General features: G+C 56.5%; 1 protein-coding gene and 1 long non-coding RNA gene across 3 annotated transcripts in view; one reads left to right on the top strand and one right to left on the bottom strand.

The window, feature by feature from the left end:
* Positions 1-18,064, top strand: part of CAPN12 (calpain 12) — a 39,883-nt gene that overhangs the window by 4,084 nt on the left and 17,735 nt on the right. The window contains exons 1-10 of one of the 2 annotated variants that reach the window (XM_054010245.1): positions 5,330-7,638; positions 9,499-9,568; positions 10,300-10,421; positions 11,813-11,946; positions 12,327-12,495; positions 13,465-13,548; positions 14,392-14,477; positions 15,251-15,325; positions 16,043-16,209; positions 16,601-16,779. In XM_054010245.1, the coding sequence (XP_053866220.1) occupies positions 7,411-7,638; positions 9,499-9,568; positions 10,300-10,421; positions 11,813-11,946; positions 12,327-12,495; positions 13,465-13,548; positions 14,392-14,477; positions 15,251-15,325; positions 16,043-16,209; positions 16,601-16,779 (1,314 nt within the window). In that variant the 5' untranslated portion in view covers positions 5,330-7,410. Of the gene's footprint in view, positions 1-5,329; positions 7,639-9,498; positions 9,569-10,299; positions 10,422-11,812; positions 11,947-12,326; positions 12,496-13,464; positions 13,549-14,391; positions 14,478-15,250; positions 15,326-16,042; positions 16,210-16,600; positions 16,780-18,064 lie in introns of those variants that run through there. The other variant, XM_054010246.1, reaches the window with a different exon arrangement.
* Positions 7,560-11,896, bottom strand: LOC128826795 (uncharacterized). Its single transcript, XR_008442887.1, has 3 exons — positions 11,806-11,896; positions 10,289-10,435; positions 7,560-7,783 (listed from the first exon to the last, which is right to left on the bottom strand). It is a non-coding gene; the product is annotated as an uncharacterized LOC128826795 (long non-coding RNA).

Below are 18,064 nucleotides of genomic sequence, written 5' to 3'. Positions count from 1 at the left end.
CAGGAAACTCTCCAGGCCTCAGGCCTGGCCTCCCTCAGCCCAGCACATCCCAGGCTCTCTGCATCCAGGTGGGCTCTGCCTGCTCCCCCTCTCCAGCCCCCCTGCTCCCAGCTGGGCATCTGAGATCCCCGGCCCCAGGCCCCGCCTCTGTCCATTGTCTTCTCTCCAGGTAAACAGGGTTGTAAACCGGGGCCTCCTCTCCTCGCTTCTGTCCTCTGGCTGGAACCGGCTGGTTAGGTCACTGGGTCCTCACTCTGCAGCCCATTGTCCTCCCACTGGCCAGAACCGGCTGCGTCTCCTCAGCTGGGCCTCCGGGTCACCAGGTCACCGGTCGCTGGGGTATCCATCCTCCCGGCCATCGGCTGGGTCCCCAAGTCCTCTCCCTGGTCCTCTGCAAAACACACTCCCTCTCCCCTCCCCTCATTAAACCAGTAACACCCAGGGAAACTGAGTCCCACCCCCTCCGCATGCAAACCATTGAAAACTCCACAGAAAACAAGAAAACCCCCCACTTCGTCACACACGCTGCTTCCCACACAGAGCTATGGGGTGGCCAACCATCCCCTATTAACGACTAAGCAAAGAAACCTGCTCACAACGTCCAATCGCAGGCGCTGAAAGCTCCCTGGCACTCCGGGACCATCGCACAGAGCTCGGCGGACGTTGTTTGGAGCAGACGGGGTGGCTGGCGAGCCGACAGAGGGGGTGTACGGAGACACCCGAGCAATTTATTTTTTGGGGCCTGGTTGTACATTTTCCATTAAGTCTCCCCCCTTCCCACCTCTGATGGTTGAGGTTTTGACCAAGTATCTTCGTGGGACGAGTCTGCTTCTCTCAGAACCACCTTGCGCCATCAAACTAGGACGGAAGGCAGAGTCCGGGAAGTAGTTGACAAAATCCAGGAAACGCGACTTTGCTAGTTCAGACACCTGTGGAGGAGGAGCAAAAAGAACCTGGTGAAGACCGCAAGGCAGGAAACGGTGGTAAGAAAGAGGAAAACCAAGGAAGCAGTTGCCTCCTTCTTGCAGCAGCCTCGTCAGGGAGGCGCAAAGCCCTCAGACCATGTCAAATCTGCTCTGAGGGCAGTCGTCAGTCTTTGGCTGCAGCCACACATGGGATCCTTTAACAAGTCCCAGGTGTGAAGGCTGGCTCTGCGTTGAAACTGGCCCACTCAAAATCCGTTCACAAGGACCTGAGAGTGGCATGGCAAACCAAAGCTAGGTACACGCATGGCCGGGTCAGTTACGAGTCTGGTTTCTGACGTCAGCTGTAGAGCATTCTTCGTGCCTCAAGAAATCTGGGCTGGACAAATGGGCCCACAACGGGCCCCCTGATGACAAACACGCTCTTGGGTTGTTAAAGAGAACTGTTTACAGGGGTAGGCTTGGGTTTGTCCTGATCTTCTCAAACATGTAGAGGAGTGATTTTCTTAACATGGGGAGCAGCGGTACTGGTGTGGGGTGAATCGTCCCGGTTATGATGCACATGGTTGAGCGCAGTTGTGGGTCGACTAATGTGACATGAGACAACTGGAAAAGAAGCAATAGATAGATCACCTTGGAGTGATGAAGGTGGTTGGATGCTTGCACAACGACCCGACCTCAGAAGATGCAATCAAGGGAAGAAGAATTCTTCTTTTAGCAAAAACAGATGCTTGCTGTCAAAATTTTCATTTGGTCAACCTCAAATTAATTTTCTGTTGGGGAAAACCTTTTTATGGAAAGTTGTTGTCCAGCCCTATTAATAATAATACTTCATTTTCCACCCAAAACCTGAAAGTTTTCAGACAAAAAGGCAAAATTTTCCACAGGGGTAGAAAAAAAAATTCCAACCAGATCTAATTTTTAAATATCTGAAACTAGCGTCTCAGCAACGTCTGGAGCAAATGGTCTCTCTAAGGATTCATGGGTTGCAAGGCGAGGAGGGACCACTGTGATCTAGTCTGACCTCTGTATCACACATGCCAGAGAACTGCCCTGAAATGATTCCCAGAGCCGAGCTTTTAGAAAAACAGCCCATCTTGATTTTAAAATGGTCAGTGATGGAGAATCCACCATGACCCTTGGTCAATTGTTCCAATGGTTAATGACTCTCACCGTTAAAAATTCCCACCTTATTTACGGTCTGAGTTTGTCTAGCTTCAACTTCAGGTTCGACCTTCCTCCGCTGGACTGTAGAGCCCGTTACTGAATATTTGTTCCCCATGTAGGTACTTATAGACTGTGATCAAGTCACCCCTGAGCCTTCTCTTGGTTAAATTAGACTCAAGGAGCTCAATCCATTTATCACTCCAAGGCAGGTTTTCTCCTTCTTTCATCGTTCTCTTGTGACCCCTCTCCGATTTGTCAACATCCTTCTTGTGTTGTGGGCAAGATCCCAGCAGTGGTCACACCAGGGCCAAATACAGAGGGAAAAGAACCTCTCTGCTCCTACTCGAGATTCCCCTGTTGATGCATCATCTCAGGCTGGCGTTTCCCCTTATGGCCCCAGTGTCACATCGGGAGCTCATGTTCGGCTGGTTCTCCACCAAATCTCTGTCAGAGTCACTGCTTCCCAGGATAGCGTCCCCCTCACCCTGTACGCACGGCCTGCATTCTTTGTTCCTAGATGTATCCATTGACATGCAGCTGTATTAAAACACTGCAGGAATCGCAGGGGTCAGGAAACGAATCCAGTTCTACCCACAAATGAAAATGCAGCATTTTAACAAGGGCTTTCCACAGTGCCTCCTCCGTGAGGCCAATAGCCACTATTGGAGTTGTACCCCTGGAACTGAACCAGCGACTTCCAGAGCTAAAGCTTAGTATCATAGAATCACAGAAGATTAAGGTTGGAAGAGACCTCAGGAGGTATCTAGTCCAGCCCCTTGCTCAAAACAGGACCAATCCCAACTAAATCATTCCAGCCAGGGCTTCGTTAAGCCGGGCCTTAAAAACCTCTAAGGAAGGAGATTCCACCACCTCCTTAGGGAACCCATTCCAGTGCTTCACCACCCTCCTAGTGAAATAGTGTTTCCTAATATCCAACCTAGAACCCCCCCACTGCAACTTGAGACCATTACTCCTTGTTCTGTCGTCTGCCACCACTGAGAACAGCCTAGCTCCATCCTCTTTGGAACCCCCTTTCAGGTAGTTGAAAGCAGCTATCAAACCCCCCTCATTCTTCTCTTCTGCAGACTAAATAACCCCAGTTCCCTCAGCCTCTCCTTGTAAGTCATGTGCCTCAGCCTCCTAATCATTTTCGTTGCCCTCTGTTGGACTCTCTCCAATTTGTCCACATCCCTTCTGTAGTGGGGGGACCAAAACTGGATGCAATAATCCAGATGTGGCCTCACCAGTGTCGAATAGAGGGGAATAATCACTTCCCTCGATCTGCTGGCAATGCTCCTACTAATGCAGCCCAATATGCTGTTGGCCTTCTTGGCCACAAGGGCCCACTGCTGACTCATATCCGGCTTCTCGTCCACTGTAACCCCCAGGTCCTTTTCTGCAGAACTGCTGCTTAGCCAGTCGGTCCCCAGCCTGTAGCAGTGCATGGGATTCTTCCGTCCTAATTGCAGGACTCTGCACTTGTCCTTGTTGAACCTCATCAGATTTCTTTTGGCCCAATGCTCCAATTTGTCTAGGTCACTCTGGACGCCTACTCTCCAGCGTATATACCTCTCCCCCCCCAGTTTAGTGTCATCTGCGAACTTGCTGAGGGTGCAATTCATCCCATCATCCAGATCATTAATGAAGATGTTGAACAAAACCGGACCCAGGACCGACCCCTGGGGAACTCCTCTTGATACCGGCTGCCAACTAGACATCGAGCCGTTGATCACTACCCATTGAGCCCGACGATCTAGCCAGCTTTCTATCCACCTTATAGTCCATTCATCCAGCCCATACTTCTTTAACTTGCTGGCAAGAATACTGTGGGAGACCGTATCAAAAGCTTTGCTAAAGTCAAGATATATCATGTCCACCACTTTCCCCATATCCACAGAGCCCGTTATCTCATCAGAGAAGGCAATCAGTTGGTCAGGCACGACTTGCCCTGGGTGAATCCATGTTGCCAGTCCTGATCACCTTCCTCTCCTCCAAGTGCTTCAAAATGGATTCCTTGAGGACCTGCTCCATGATTTTTCCAGGGACTGAAGTGAGGCTGACCGGTCTGTAGGTCCCCAGGTTCTCTTTCTTCCCTTTTTTAAAGATGGGCATTATATTTGCCTTCTTTCCAATTGTCGGAGATCTCCCCCGATCGCCATGAATTTTCAAAGATAACGGCCAGTGGCTCTGCAGGGTTGCCGTAGCCTGATGAGCCAGCAGAAGGTGCTGTAGCCGAGTTGGACTGGGGTCACAGAAGCTATTGCTGCCGATGCCCCTCAGTCCCGACCCGCAGCCCCTCTGCTATCCCAGCCTGGGATCCCCCCTACACAGCTCGGCCGATGCCCCTCACTCCCGACCCGCAGCCCCTCTGCTATCCCAGCCTGGGATCCCCCCTACACAGCTCGGCCGATGCCCCTCACTCCCGACCCGCAGCCCCTCTGCTATCCCAGCCTGGGATCCCCCCTACACAGCTCGGCCGATGCCCCTCACTCCCGACCCGCAGCCCCTCTGCTATCCCAGCCTGGGATCCCCCCTACACAGCTCGGCCAATGCCCCTCACTCCCGACCCGCAGCCCCTCTGCTATCCCAGCCTGGGATCCCCCCTACACAGCTCGACCGATGCCCCTCAGTCCCGACCCACAGCCCCTCTGCTATCCCAGCCTGGGATCCCCCCTACACAGCTCGGCCGATGCCCCTCACTCCCGACCCGCAGCCCCTCTGCTATCCCAGCCTGGGATCCCTCCACCACACACGGCTCGGCCAATGCCCCTCAGTCCCGACCCGCAGCCCCCCAGTGGCTGCTGCTAAGGAGGTGTCTCCCTGAGCTGCGTTCTGGGGGGGGCTGTGTAACGATGCGATTCTGGCGGGACCCAGCGGAGAGTGCCAATTCAGGACTAATTGCTAAAACAGGGCAGTTACAGCCCAAGGCTGGGGTTTTTCCACCTCTAAGGCAAACCAAACCAGCCAAAGAGGACTTTGGTCTCATCCCACTGGCTAACCACAAGTCACACAAGCAATTCCCTTAGACACTCCAGTTTCCCAGTATCACCACCAGTGCCACTCGTTATGGGGACAAATGGTTATGAAAACCAATACCCCAGTAAAAGAAAAAAAAGGTTCTTCTGATCCCAAAGGACCAAGCCCCAGACCCGGGTCAATATACAAATCAGATCTTACCCACAAATCACGCTGTTGCCAATCCTTTAGAATCTAAAATCTAAAGGTTTATTCGTAAAAGGAAAAAGATAGAGATGAGAGTTAGAATTGGTTACATGGAATCAATTACATACACTGATGGCAAAGTTCTTGGTTTAGGCTTGTAGCAATGATGGAATAAACTGCAGGTTCAAATTAAGTCTCTGGAACATCCCCAGCTGGGATGGGTCCTCAGTCCTTTGTTCAGAGCTTCCGTTTGCAGCAAAGTCCCTCCAGAGGTATGAAGCAGGACTGAAGACAAGCTGGAAACGAGGCATCAGCCTTTTATAGTCTTTTCCAGATGTAAGAACCCCTCTTTGTTCTTACTGTGGAAAATTACAGCAAAATGGAGTCTGGAGTCACATGGGCCAGTCCCTGCATACTTTGCTGAGTCACAAGGCAGATTTGCCTTCTCTCAATGGGTCAATTGTGTAGCTGATGGTCCTTAATGGGCCATCAAGCAGGCTAGGCAGAGCTAACACCAACTTGTCTGGGATGTCACCCAGCAGCATAGCATAAGTTTGAAATACAGACAGTGTAGAGCCAATATTCACAACTTCAACTACAAAATTGGTACACACATATAGACAGCATAATCATAACCAGCAAACCAGAATTTTGTCTTAGACACCTCATTTGACCCCCTTTATACAAGATTTGGTGCCACTACTGGACTTTGGTTGCAACCATGTTCTATAGGGTCCCAGATTATATCAATAACGTCACAGGCTGTGATGGGTGATTTAGACCGAGAGCTCTCTGAGGCACAACCTGTGTCCTGCTTTGTGCTTGTCCAGCAGCTGGCACCACGGGGGCCTGGTCTCCCTTGGTCGCTAGGCGATGGATCGCGATATCTGAGCATGTGGGGGTCGGCCAGGACCCCTGGGCACCCCCCGAGGGGACGGGAAACTACACAGAACAAAGCAAACTGGGTTTCAGCTCCGGTGACCACGGTTCTAGACCTGCAGGTCCAGGAATCGGGTCGGATCCTTCACCATAGCGGGGAGCCCCCTCCCAGCCTCCCGCCAGTGCAGCCCCGTGCGCGTCTGCAGCCAGGCCATGTAGCTAGTGAGGGACCTCGGTTATTTCCTCCATCCAAGGGGGTCGAGGCCGGGAGGGACCAGCAGCTCCCGTCTAGCGCAGGCCGCCCAGGTGCACTTGGTTCCCAAGCACTTGTGCTGTGTAGCGAGCACAGGCAAAGCAAACCCAGAGGGCGTCAGCGTCACCCAGTCTGCTCCAGCGCAGGGCAGAGCAGGTACAGGCCAAAGGTCCTGGCTGGGACGACGACTCCTTCACACGAGCCTGATAACACACTGGTTTATGATCGCTAGAGTAGCAAAGGTACCTATCTCACCAGATATATCCCAGATAAGAAATTAACCCTTTTATATCTTGGGCCAAAACGTACAGAGTGAGTGAGGGCGTGTGTCTTTTCATTTACTTCAGTGGGCTTTGGAGGGGGTGGGGCTGAGGGCCAGGACTCCTGGGTTCTATGCCTGGGTCTGAGAGGGGAATGATGTCTAGTAGGTTGGGGGCGTTAGGAGCCAGGACTCCTGGGTTCTATTCCTAGCTCTGGGTTGGGCGTGAGACTGATTTCACTGGGATTTGGGGGCACTCAGCTCCCACAGAACAGTGGGCACGGGCACCGCGCAGCGCCAAGATACGGACCAAAGAGCCTTACTTTAGGCAACCGGCTCTGAACACTTTGGCCCATTTGCACGTTGCCAGCAGATGGGGAAAGTGAGGTCCAGAGAGGAGAGGTGTCAACGGAACCCAGGAGTCCTGCGCTTCTGCTCGCCACTGCTGTAACCACTAGTCCATCCTTCCCTCCTCTCCACCACTCAACACCCAAATCAACAGTTAAATAGGATGTGGGAGGTCTCGTGACAGCCCATCTCGCCCGGGCAGGATGGGACCAACCCCCAGCCCCGCAAAGAGTTAACAGCAGCCAAACTGCGCAGGGACTCAGATCAATAACCAGCTCCCTCCAGCTTTGTTTTATGTGGGGCAGAACCCGGTTGTTGACAAAGGCTGAGAAACATTGGCCCAGGCCTCGGGTTTCACTAGGACACGCCCGTGCGACGGCACAGGTGCCTGATGCAGTGCGGTGCTGCCGCAGCTCAGCATGGCTTCCCACGGGATCACTGTCCGTCTCCTCGGCGACCCGAGCTCGGAGCCCGCCCAGGCCGTCCCGCACTCAGGGCAGGGGTACCAGGAGCTCAAGCGGCAATGCCTGGAGCAGCGCTGCCTCTTCACCGACCCGTTCTTCGACGCCGTCCCCAGCTCACTTGGATACTGGCAACTCGGACTTGGGTCCGAGAATATTAAGGGGCTGGAATGGAAGAGGCCACAGGTAGGTCTGATGCTTTCGCAGCCAGTCACTGCTCCCTGCAGGCAGGGCTCCGGGGTCCTCCTGCCACTGGCTCCCTCCCCGAGGAGAGGCAAGATGCGAATTCCCACGAGTCTCCCGAGGACAGGAGGATGCCACGCTGCTGCCTCTGTGGGGAGGTCAGGAAGCAAAGGGAGCCAGGTGGAGTGGGTCTTTTTAGCACCTAGTCTCCCCGGCCAAGATCAGGCCCCATCGCGCCTGGCGCTGCCCAAACACAGACCGAGATCAGGGCCCCGTCATGCCGGGCGCCGCCCAGACCCCGACCGAGATCAGGGCCCCGTCGGGCCGGGCGCCGCCCAGACCCCGACCGAGATCAGGGCCCCGTCGGGCCGGGCGCCGCCCAGACCCCGGCCGAGATCAGGGCCCCGTCGGGCCGGGCGCCGCCCAGACCCCGACCGAGATCAGGGCCCCGTCGGGCCGGGTGTAGACTCACAAAGTGAGAGAGTCCCTGCATCTAATCTGAGGAAGCCTGGCCTTGTGGTTAAGACACTGGATGCAGAATCAGGTTAACCACCCCCAGCATGACCTTGGACAAGTTACTGCATCTCTCTGGGCCTCAGTTTCCCTAGTTCCAAAATGGACTTCTAGGAGCTAGTGTAATGAGTAACCACAGCGTCTCGTTCGTGGGGAATTGGGATGGCAGAGGAGTGGTTGCAGCAGCCCAGAGCACAAACAAAGCTGTCACTTAACAGGCCAAGAATGCAAGTCTCTAATTAAGAAGGCGACTCGTTTTCTTAGCCTGGAGTCCCCGTTGCAGCACAGGCAGCAGTGTCGCTTCCGGTTGTTTGCTTTAGGATTAGCCAAATGATAAGTGATTTGTTTCAGTAATCAGAAACCGGAGTCGGGCAGAGGTTAGGCTGTCTCCAGCGGCGAGCGCTGATCATGACCTTGCAGGAGCTCTGACGGCTTGAGGCAAGCTCTCACACCATTGTCACAGGGACCCCAGAGCTGACTTGAGTCCAAACCAGGGCTTGGGTTCCACGCAAGGTGTGCTAGCAACGATTTGGCCTGGGATGGTGGAAATCTTGCAAGCTCAGCTGCAAATAGGAAATTTCCCATCAGCTGGAATGGATGAAAGGTCCTGAGACCGGCCACACCCCATCTCTACCACGCCCCCACAACAGTGGCAGGTCGTTTGCTGCTGAGGCTACGGTTGCTAGTGAAGAATGCACTGTGCACAGAGGGTTAGGAACAGGGATCGCTAGCTTTCAGATGAGAACACAACATCTGTAGTGTTGCCCCTTCTTCTGGCACTAGTATCCCACTACTGACACCAGTGTTGCCCCGGTGCTGAATGGCCGCAGGTGTCTGGAGCCCGGCAGTTTGGCTTCCCCTTGAGGGAGAAATCACTGATGTGGAGCGTGTGTCTATTCTAGGTGTAACTTGCCTTACTCACACCCATGCCCCAGTCTTGATACGAGATGGTCAAACAGCATGCAGGGCAATACCTTGTCCTGGGAATCAGAGACCAACGCCAGTGCTCATGGAGCAACTCTGCCTCAGGAACTGACACTCAATAGTGTGAAAGGCAGAGAGCACACTAGCTGGCTACTCTCCCAGCTCCCTCTCTCCCCAAGTTGCCTCTCTGCAAAACCCTTGTGTAACCCCAAGCTAACAGCTACACAGCATGTCTGCATGAGACTCAAACCGTTGCTTGCACACTCAGAACTTGGAAGTCTACGTGTAACAGCGCCACCGGGTGACACCTGCCATCGCGGTATCAAAAATGACGAATCAACCATTCATTCCTCTCCTGCTGTATAATTTCCATGCTGGACTTTACTCCCCAAACCAGAAAGCTCCCGTCTCTATTCTGTCTTGCAGGAAATTTGCAGGTCCCCAAAGTTCATAGACGAGGACATGAGCCGGACTGATGTCAAACAGGGCAAGCTGGGTAAGCACCTTCTCCTCCCCTTCTGAGCGCCCTGCGCGTGGTTTCATCTGCCACCTTGAACGACGCGCAAACAGGTGGGCTGAAAACTTAGCCCCCCTGGCAGAGCCCTCACGCCACACGTGGGCAGTAGCTGCAGCCTCACAGCTGTGGTGCCTTTACTGTTGGCCTGGAGTGGCACACGGGGGACGCAGCGCTGCTAACCCCAGTACAGAGGTACATGTACATGAGAGAGAATTTCCCTGCAGTTTCCTCCCATCGCCAGGACCAACCTCATTGAATTAAACGCCATTCAATACGGTTTAGCATACGCATCTTAGGAGCTCATCGTATTCCAAATGCGAACGTTTGTGTTATTGCAACAGACTAATGCATTGCAAACCTTGGAAAGTGTTAAGAGCTTCCAGGGAACTGAACAAGGCTCCGTGGGATTCCTAGGCAGTCTGTGGTGCTGGGGAATTCACAGTGTAGGCAGGGGCTGTGACCCTGGGGTGAGGAGGGAGAGAGACATGGGTCTCCCCCCAAGAGAGGTGACGGCTGGGGAGCCGGGAGTGGGAGAGCGGGTGCCCTTGCTGGACTAGAGTGGGAATACAGGTACAGTTGCCCAGAGCGGTGACAGTGAGTCTGTCTCTGAGCCAATGCTACTGGTTTACTGTAGCTGTTAGCGCCAAAGGTCGTGGGTTCAAATGATCCCGTGCAACAGAACTGTTCAAATCGACTCACCTCTCCAACAGGCAACTGCTGGTTCCTGGCTGCAGCCGCGTCTCTCACTCTCTACCCACAGCTCATGCAGAGGGTGGTACCCACGGGGCAAAGCTTTGCACCGGAGGACTATGCTGGCATCTTCCATTTCCAGGTGGGTTGCCCAGCCTGCGGGACCAAAAGGGGGCTGGTCAGGGGAGCTGGCGGATGGCGGTAGCAGAGGGGCATTTCCCCACCTGGTGAGGGGGATGGCTCGGGCAGTTGCGGGGTGGTAGCCTAGGCTGTGGATTAGGAGTGAAAGGGAGTCTTTACGTCAGGGTTGGCACGTTGGGGGCCCCAGGGTGCCGATGCGTCAGGTGCTGTCCATCCACAACCAGGGCTGGCTCCAGGCACCAGTGCAGGAAGCAGGTGCTTGGGGTGGCCAGTGGGAAGGGGCGGCACGTCCGGGTCTTTGGCGGCAAATTGGCGGCGGGTCCCTAAGTCCCTCTCGGAGGGAAGGACCGGCCGCCGAATTGCCGCCGAAGAATGAAGCGGCGGCGGTAGAGCAGCCACCAAAGTGCTGCCGATCATGGCTTTTTTTTTTTCTCTCTCTCTCCTTCGTTGCTTGGGGCGGCAAAAAAGCTGGAGCTGGCCCTGTCCACAACGCAGAAAGACCGAACGGACGAAGAGTCCGATTGTCAGAAGCGAGAGGCACCCACGGCTCAGCCCTGGCTGCTTTCCGCACACCTCTTGCGCTCTGCTCCATGTCACTCCTTATGCTCTCATGGAAATCCCTCTCCCGGGATGTGCTGTTCACCTTCTCCTAACCCCTAGTCTCCATCCGCCCCGCCCCATTGTTTCCAATCTCCCCTAAGCAGCCAGGTTCATTCAGGTCAAGCTCACAAACCTGCGATGCTCCAAAAAACTGCCGTCCTCCCCCCCACCCAAAGCATCAATCTGGACTAAGCCAAAACCCCGGCTCTGAACAGCCTCAGACACACGGGGAATTTGGCTCTGTGAGCTTCATGGCACTGACCAGTGGGTACCGTTAACCCCGGCAGCGCTCTGTGCTGGAGACGTTCCAATAGGAGGGTGCTGCTGTGGGGGGCTGATCCCCGATTGAGGGCCTTGCCAAAAATTTTCCATCAAATACCCCAAAACCTGAAATATTTTGATTTAAAAAATGGCCACCATGGTGCCTTGTGGGAATTGTAGTTCCAGGGTCTCAAGAGCCTGTTCTCCAGTATGGCCAGGGCTCCCAGGTTTGGACTACATCTCCCAGGATGCATCACTGTCTTGCCTGTTGGAGGGTGTGTTCCATAGGCATCCCTGGCCATGGGGCATCATGGGAGATGTAGTCCAGCCAGAGGGATTGGCCCACAGAGGAGAATGGGAACACAAGGTGACCGAACTACAACTCCCATAAGGCACCATAGTGGCACCGTTGCATGGAAAGGCAGCTCCCCAGATCATAGGGGCGGGGGCCCCCTGGGTTGGACTGACAGAGTCTAGCCCCAATGGGTCCGGTAGCAGCATGCACTGTGCTAATGGGTTCTTACCCTCCAGTTCTGGCAGTACGGGCAGTGGGTGGATGTGGTGGTTGACGACCGGCTGCCAGTGAAGTACGGAAAACTGGTCTTCGTGAGCTCCTGCCAGAGCGATGAATTCTGGATGCCCCTGCTGGAGAAAGCCTATGCCAAGTGAGTTGGCTGATCCCTGTTCTACAGCCGGGTAGCTTTGCACCCAACTTTGCATTCCCATGGGGCAATGTAGCTGCTGGACAACAGAGAGCAACCCTTGGCCCTGATGTCACACTGGCTGACCAGAGAACTCAGAGAGCCAAGAAAAGGGGGAAGGGTCATTCTCTCAAGTTGACAGTGGGGGAAACTGAGGCACGGAGCCTGTCCAAATCCACAGAGTCATTGGCATAGGCCCCAGGAGTCCTGAGTCCCAACCCCCGCACTCTAATCCACCAGACCCCACTTTCCTCGTGTAGCTGGGCACAGAACCCAGGAGTCCTGCCTCCCAATCCTGCGTGCTCCCTTTCTCCTTCCCCTTCCCACTTGCTGCCCCATTTCAGGCTCAATGGCTCTTATGAGGCCATGAACGGCGGGTACATGAACGAGGCCTTTGTGGACTTCACGGGCGGGATCGGGGAAACCTACCAGCTCAAGATGCCCAATCCAGAGCTCTTCAAAATCATCCGCGCGGCCCTCAGGAAGAGGTCTCTGATGGGGGCACACATCAAGGTGAGCATGGGGAGAATCTCTCCTCTCAGCCGCTGATATAATAATAGGCCCTGGATGGAGCACCAGGAGCAGAACTTGAACCCAGGAGCTTAGGATCTTAATTTGCGAGTCCCAGCTCCTGGCATGTGTGAGGGCTGCACTTCTCCCCTCTGGTCCTGGCTTCTTGTAGTGGTGGCTGGGCCACACAGCTATTTAGGAACCTGCTACGATATTGGCTACCAGACCTACACAGACCCCGACTGAGATCAGGGCCCCATCGCACCGGGCGCCGCCCAGACCCCAACCTAGATCAGGGCCCCGTCGTGCCGGGCGCCGCCCAGACCCCGGCCGAGATCAGGGCCCCCCATAGCGCCGGGCGCCGCCCAGACCCCGGCCGAGATCAGGGCCCCCCATAGCGTCGGGCACCGCCCAGACCCCTGCCGAGATCAGGGCCCCCCATAGCGTCGGGCGCCACCCAGACCCCGGCCAAGATCAGGGCCTCCATAGCGCCGGGCGCCGCCCAGACCCCGGCCAAGATCAGGGCCTCCATAGCGCTAGGTTCTGTAACATGCAGAGTCCAAAGAGATGGCGTTCTACAGACAAGGCAACGGGCAGGCGGGGGAATGATCCCGCCCCCACAGCTGAGGTGCAGAAGTGGGAGTAACCCTGCGCTCTGAGGATCCCAGCGCACAGCCCTACCTCCCCAGCCCGTGCTGCTCGTGGTTTGGCACACATTGGGGGCACTGGGCGGGAGTGGGCGTAGCAGGCATGGCTAGGGTGACCAGACAGCAAGTGTGAAAAATCAGAACAGGGGGTGAGGGGTAATAGGAGCCTATATAAGAAAAAGACCCAATATCGGGACTGTCCCTATAAAATCGGGACATCTGGTCACCCTAGGCATAGCAAGAGGACCCCAGGTCTCTTAGCAGGGTGCCTTGGTGTAGCGTAGGTGAAGCCGGATTGTGGGGGTGTTTCTTCCCTCTCCCTTAGGTCACCCAGCAAGAGGACATGGAGGGACACACGGCAGAGGGGCTGGTGAAGGGACACGCCTACTCCATAACGGCTTTTCGCAAGGTGGGCCCGTAGCTACCTCTGCTTCCACTGGCTGAGGGAGCGCAGAGCGCCAGGCGGCGCTCGGGGATTCTGGGGGCAGACACCTAGCCGGGTTAGCTCTGTGACGTGTATCGCAGGAGGCCCCCAGCGCGATCAGAGCCCCATCGTGCCAGGCGCAGCACAGACAATCCCTGCCCCAAATGGGGATCCAGGGTAAACCAGGGAGCCGGCCACCCCCAGCCCGCAGCAGGCGACCAGGCGGCGCCAGGGGGAGATGTCCCTGGGGAGCACCTCGCCTGCATGTGGATTTGCACGTCCCATGACAGTGGTGAGAGCCAACGGGCTGGAGGGGGAGCTGGGCCCAGCCTGCAGGACACGACCTGCCGCTGCAGGGTGGGTTTGCTAACTGCCCCCGGTCAGGGCATCCCACCCCCACCCCCACGACAGGCTGTCAGGACTCAATCCCCTCCCCCCACCCCATATTGTCTCCCTCTGCTACCTTCTAGTTGCCCATTGCTGATCTAAATAGCCCATGAAAGGGTTATTATTCCCATTACGCAAATGGGGAAACCGAGGCCAGAGGAGCTCTATCCTTTGATAATTACCACACCACTGGAGCACCTGGGAGCCTGTCACAGACCAGAGCCCCACAGCGCTAGGCGCTGTACAAACAGAGTACAGAAGGACAGACTGGGGTACGGGTTACAGACAACACAAGAGTCGACAGGCAGACACAGACAGGGCCCAAGGAAACCACGAGCCAGGATTGGTCAGCGTGATGGGCCGGGCGGGGTCCCAGCAACCTTCCTGAACGGCGACCGCGTGCCACGATTCAAGCCCGTTTCCCCATGTGCCTTTGTACAGCTGGATCACAGGGGCAAGAAGCTAAAGCTACTGCGGCTCAGGAACCCCTGGGGAGAGGTGGAGTGGAACGGCCGGTGGAGCGACCAGTGAGTGCGGGGGAAAAAAAGAGGGGGGTGGATTTGAGGGGCAGAGTTTTAATGAGGAACCCGGCAATGTTCTGACGAGTGCTTTCAACGTACATCGCCCCCAGGCTGCGTTGCTTTATGGGTGAGCAGAGATTGCACCCAGGATCTCTGCACTGTGAAACACAAGCCTTCCCAGCCTGAGCTAACAGACCCAGTTCTGTTCGCTTAGGCTCCCATGCTCACCAGCTTGTCACCCCTCTGCAAACAGCAGCAGCATGCGGGGCGTCAGTTTCCCATTGGAAGAGAAATCAGGGACGTGGCATCAGGGAACGTTCTCAGTACAACTATTAAAGACATTAGACACGCCAGTCCTGGAGCAAGGCTGGTCCCACACGGCACTGAGGTGAGCCCCTCGTTCAGGGATCTCAGCCCCACCACGCAGATACCGGCTCCAGCCCCAAGAACTGACTCGAGTTAGGGAGATTAGGGTGGAGCGCAAACTCCCCGGCTGCTTGCCCGAAATGAAATTAACGACAAGGATTTCTTCAAAGACTGACCACTTGCTCGCACACGAAGAACTTGTAATGCTGTGTGAAACCTGGTGACTCCCCCATCACAACTACTTGCCTGGGGTGGGATTCTGCATTTCGAAGCACAAGTCTCAGCTGCCAGAGCTAAAGGACCTGAGCCAGTAACTCAGGGGCAGGAGCGGGGTCTATATGGCCCAGACACTGGATGGCAGAGTCCTGGGTAGCACATCTAACCTCCGCACCCTTCTCCTTCTCTCTGCTTAGCTCCTCGCTGTGGGCGGGGCTGGATCCCCAGCTCCAGAAGAGTCTACAAGTGAGAAAGGAAGACGGGGAATTCTGGTAAGAGACTCAGCCCCCACACAACAAAGGGGACTATTGGTGGGAGCTGATACTGGGTAGGGGTGGGAAAAGGCAGCATAGGGCATGTCAAATATGTTCCATGACAGGCGGCACTGTTTAGCATTACTATTATTACTACCGGTAGTATTATGGTAGTGCCTAGGCCTCCGACTGAGATCAGGGCCCCCGTTGTGCCAGACGCTGCACAGACCCCGACTGACATCCAGGCCCCCGTCGTGCCAGGTGCTGCACAGACTCCGACCGTGATCAGGTCCCCCCTTGTGCCAGGGGGTGCCTCAGAGTAGTTACAGTCCAAATGGAAAAAGGCTGGGAGGGGAAACTGAGGCACGGGGAGGGGAGGCGCCTGGCACAAGGTCACCCAGCAGGTCAGTGGCAGGGCTCCGGACTCTGGCGCCCTGACCTGCTAGATGGAATCAGCCCGCTCCTCCCCATGTGCTATTGAACAGTGATGTCGTAGAGACAAACTAGGTCATCCTGGGAGTCTCTACAAGTGTGGGGACAGGGTGGGGCCCAATCCCCAGTTGGTGTGTGAACTGGTGCCGCTCCATTGGAGTCGACAGGACTGAACTGATTTCTGCCAGCTGGGGAGTTGGGCCGCCGGACCTTGCTCAGAGCGAGGTGCTCCAGGGCTCCCTGACGGACCAGTCCTGGCCGTGTCTGCACCTCCCTGCTCTCTCCGTCTGTCTCAACGCACAGGATGCAAATGGACGACTTCCTGCGGTACTTTGACGCCCTGGAGATCTGCAGCCTGACTCCAGACTTGCTGGAAGAGGAGAAGGGGGTCGGCTGGAACGTTCACTCCTTCCAGGGGCGCTGGAGCACTGGCTATACCGCCGGCGGGTGCAGGAGCTCGGGCCTTCGAGGTAAAGGGCTCTGCCCGAAGGAGGGGCGGGGACATGGATTGAGGGGCAGCAGCAGATCCGGGGAGGACGTATGTGGTGGGGGGGCTGCCTGCTGGTGCACACAAGGGCCTTAGGGGCAGAACCTGGGATGGGGTTGGGGGGATCAATGACTAGGCAGGTCCACAGCCCCCCAGGCGGGGGGGAGCGGATGCAGCAGCAGTGGGGGCTGTTGCACGCTGAAGCGATTGCAGACATTCCTGGGGGTGGGGGAGGTTCTTTGGCCCCAGCCAACCCCCCCCCCCCCCACTCAAAAGCACAAAGGGGGAGGGCGACATGGCCCTGCGGGTGGAGTCTCCCCCTCTCGCCCCCCACCCCCTACGATGCTGAGACTGGCCCGGCCTCGCCCCCGCAGACGGCTTCTGGATGAACCCCCAGTACCACGTCCGCCTGCTGGAGGCGGATGAGGCCGACCTGCGGAAGCAGCGCCCGGACCCCAGCTGCACCCTGCTGGTCTCCCTGATGCAGAAGGACCGGCGCCAGGACAGGAAGAGGGGAAAGGACTTTCTGCCCATTGGCTTTGAGATCCTGAAGGTACGGGCTGACCCCGAGACGTGTAAGGGCCCCTCCCTCCCCGCCCTGGGGTAAGCCGGAGCCCCTCCCACTGAGCTCACTGGCCCAATACACCAAACCTTCTCTGTCCACCCAACGGCCTCCAGCTAGCTCCTTGCTGGGGTGTCCTTGCCCGCGGAGAGTGACGGCCCCAAGGGGGGGGGCAGCTGTTCTGCTACCCGCCCCTGGCCAAGGGGCTCGGGGCAATTGTCCCGCAGCGCTTGGGTTTGCAGTAAGAGCCAAGGGTGAGACCCTAGCCCCCTTAACGTCAGAGGCAAATAATCCCCCCAGAAGAGTCAACGCTGGGACTGTGGTCAGGGGCGAGGAAGGAGGTATTAGCAAGGGGGATTTTGGGTGCTGGGAAGGGGGACAGGTCAAAGAGGAGTGAGACGCCCCAACTGAGGTCAGGGCCCCCTCATGCTGGGCCCTGCCTGGAACCCCACCAAGATCAGGGTGCAAGTTGCGCCAGGCGCTGCGCAGATGTCGAGCGAGACGGCCCCTGCACAGGCAGAGGGAGGAGTGCTCTCCCCCATTTGACAGATAGGGAAGGGAGGCCCAGAGAGGTGCGAACTGATCCCCAGTCTCCGGCCTTCACCACAAGGCTGCTGCAGCCTCTTACCGCTTCCTTGAGAAACCCGGGGCAGGTCGGGGTGTGGCTGGAAGGGAGCTGCCTGCTCCACTCAGCTCTGGAGACCGGGAACGGAGCAGGTTCTGTGTCCCGCTGGGGACCCCGATACCCAACGCTCCTCGCGAGTGACGCTGTGGGGACGCGGTGTGAGCAGCCCCTCGGCAGAGACTGCCCTGTGTCCCAGCGCAGAGGGCAGACGAGCCCAGGGGAGGGAGGGAGGGGATGACCACAGAGACCACCAGGGTTCTTGCTCAGCCGCTCTCATTCCCCCTCTGCTCTGTTTTTCTCTTGCAGATGTCCAAGCAGGTAACTAGCGAGAGAGGTTGTGATTTCCGTCAGCCCTGGCTCTCAGTCCGTGGGCTGGACTTCCATCCCACCTTGCGGCCGGACGGCTGATTCGCAGTGGTTAAAACATGGAGATGCTGGAGGGGATGGCGCAGAGAGGAGCTTGGGCCATGTTGGGAACTGCAGAAAAGATCCATGAATGGGATCTAAAAGGAGTGAACAGGGCCAGATATCCGGGTGGCATAAATTGGTGTCGTTCCTTTGGTGTCAATGGGGCCAGATCGCCAGCCGGTGTAAACTGGTGTCACTCCATTGGCTTCCATGGAACTCAGCTGGTTTGCACTGGCGAGGAGG

This window comes from Malaclemys terrapin, chromosome 20 (genome assembly GCF_027887155.1).
Source record: "Malaclemys terrapin pileata isolate rMalTer1 chromosome 20, rMalTer1.hap1, whole genome shotgun sequence".
NCBI classification, from domain to species: Eukaryota; Metazoa; Chordata; order Testudines; family Emydidae; genus Malaclemys; species Malaclemys terrapin.
The sequence above is the reverse complement of the archived record's forward strand: the minus strand, read 5'-3'. Positions and strand labels throughout refer to the sequence as shown.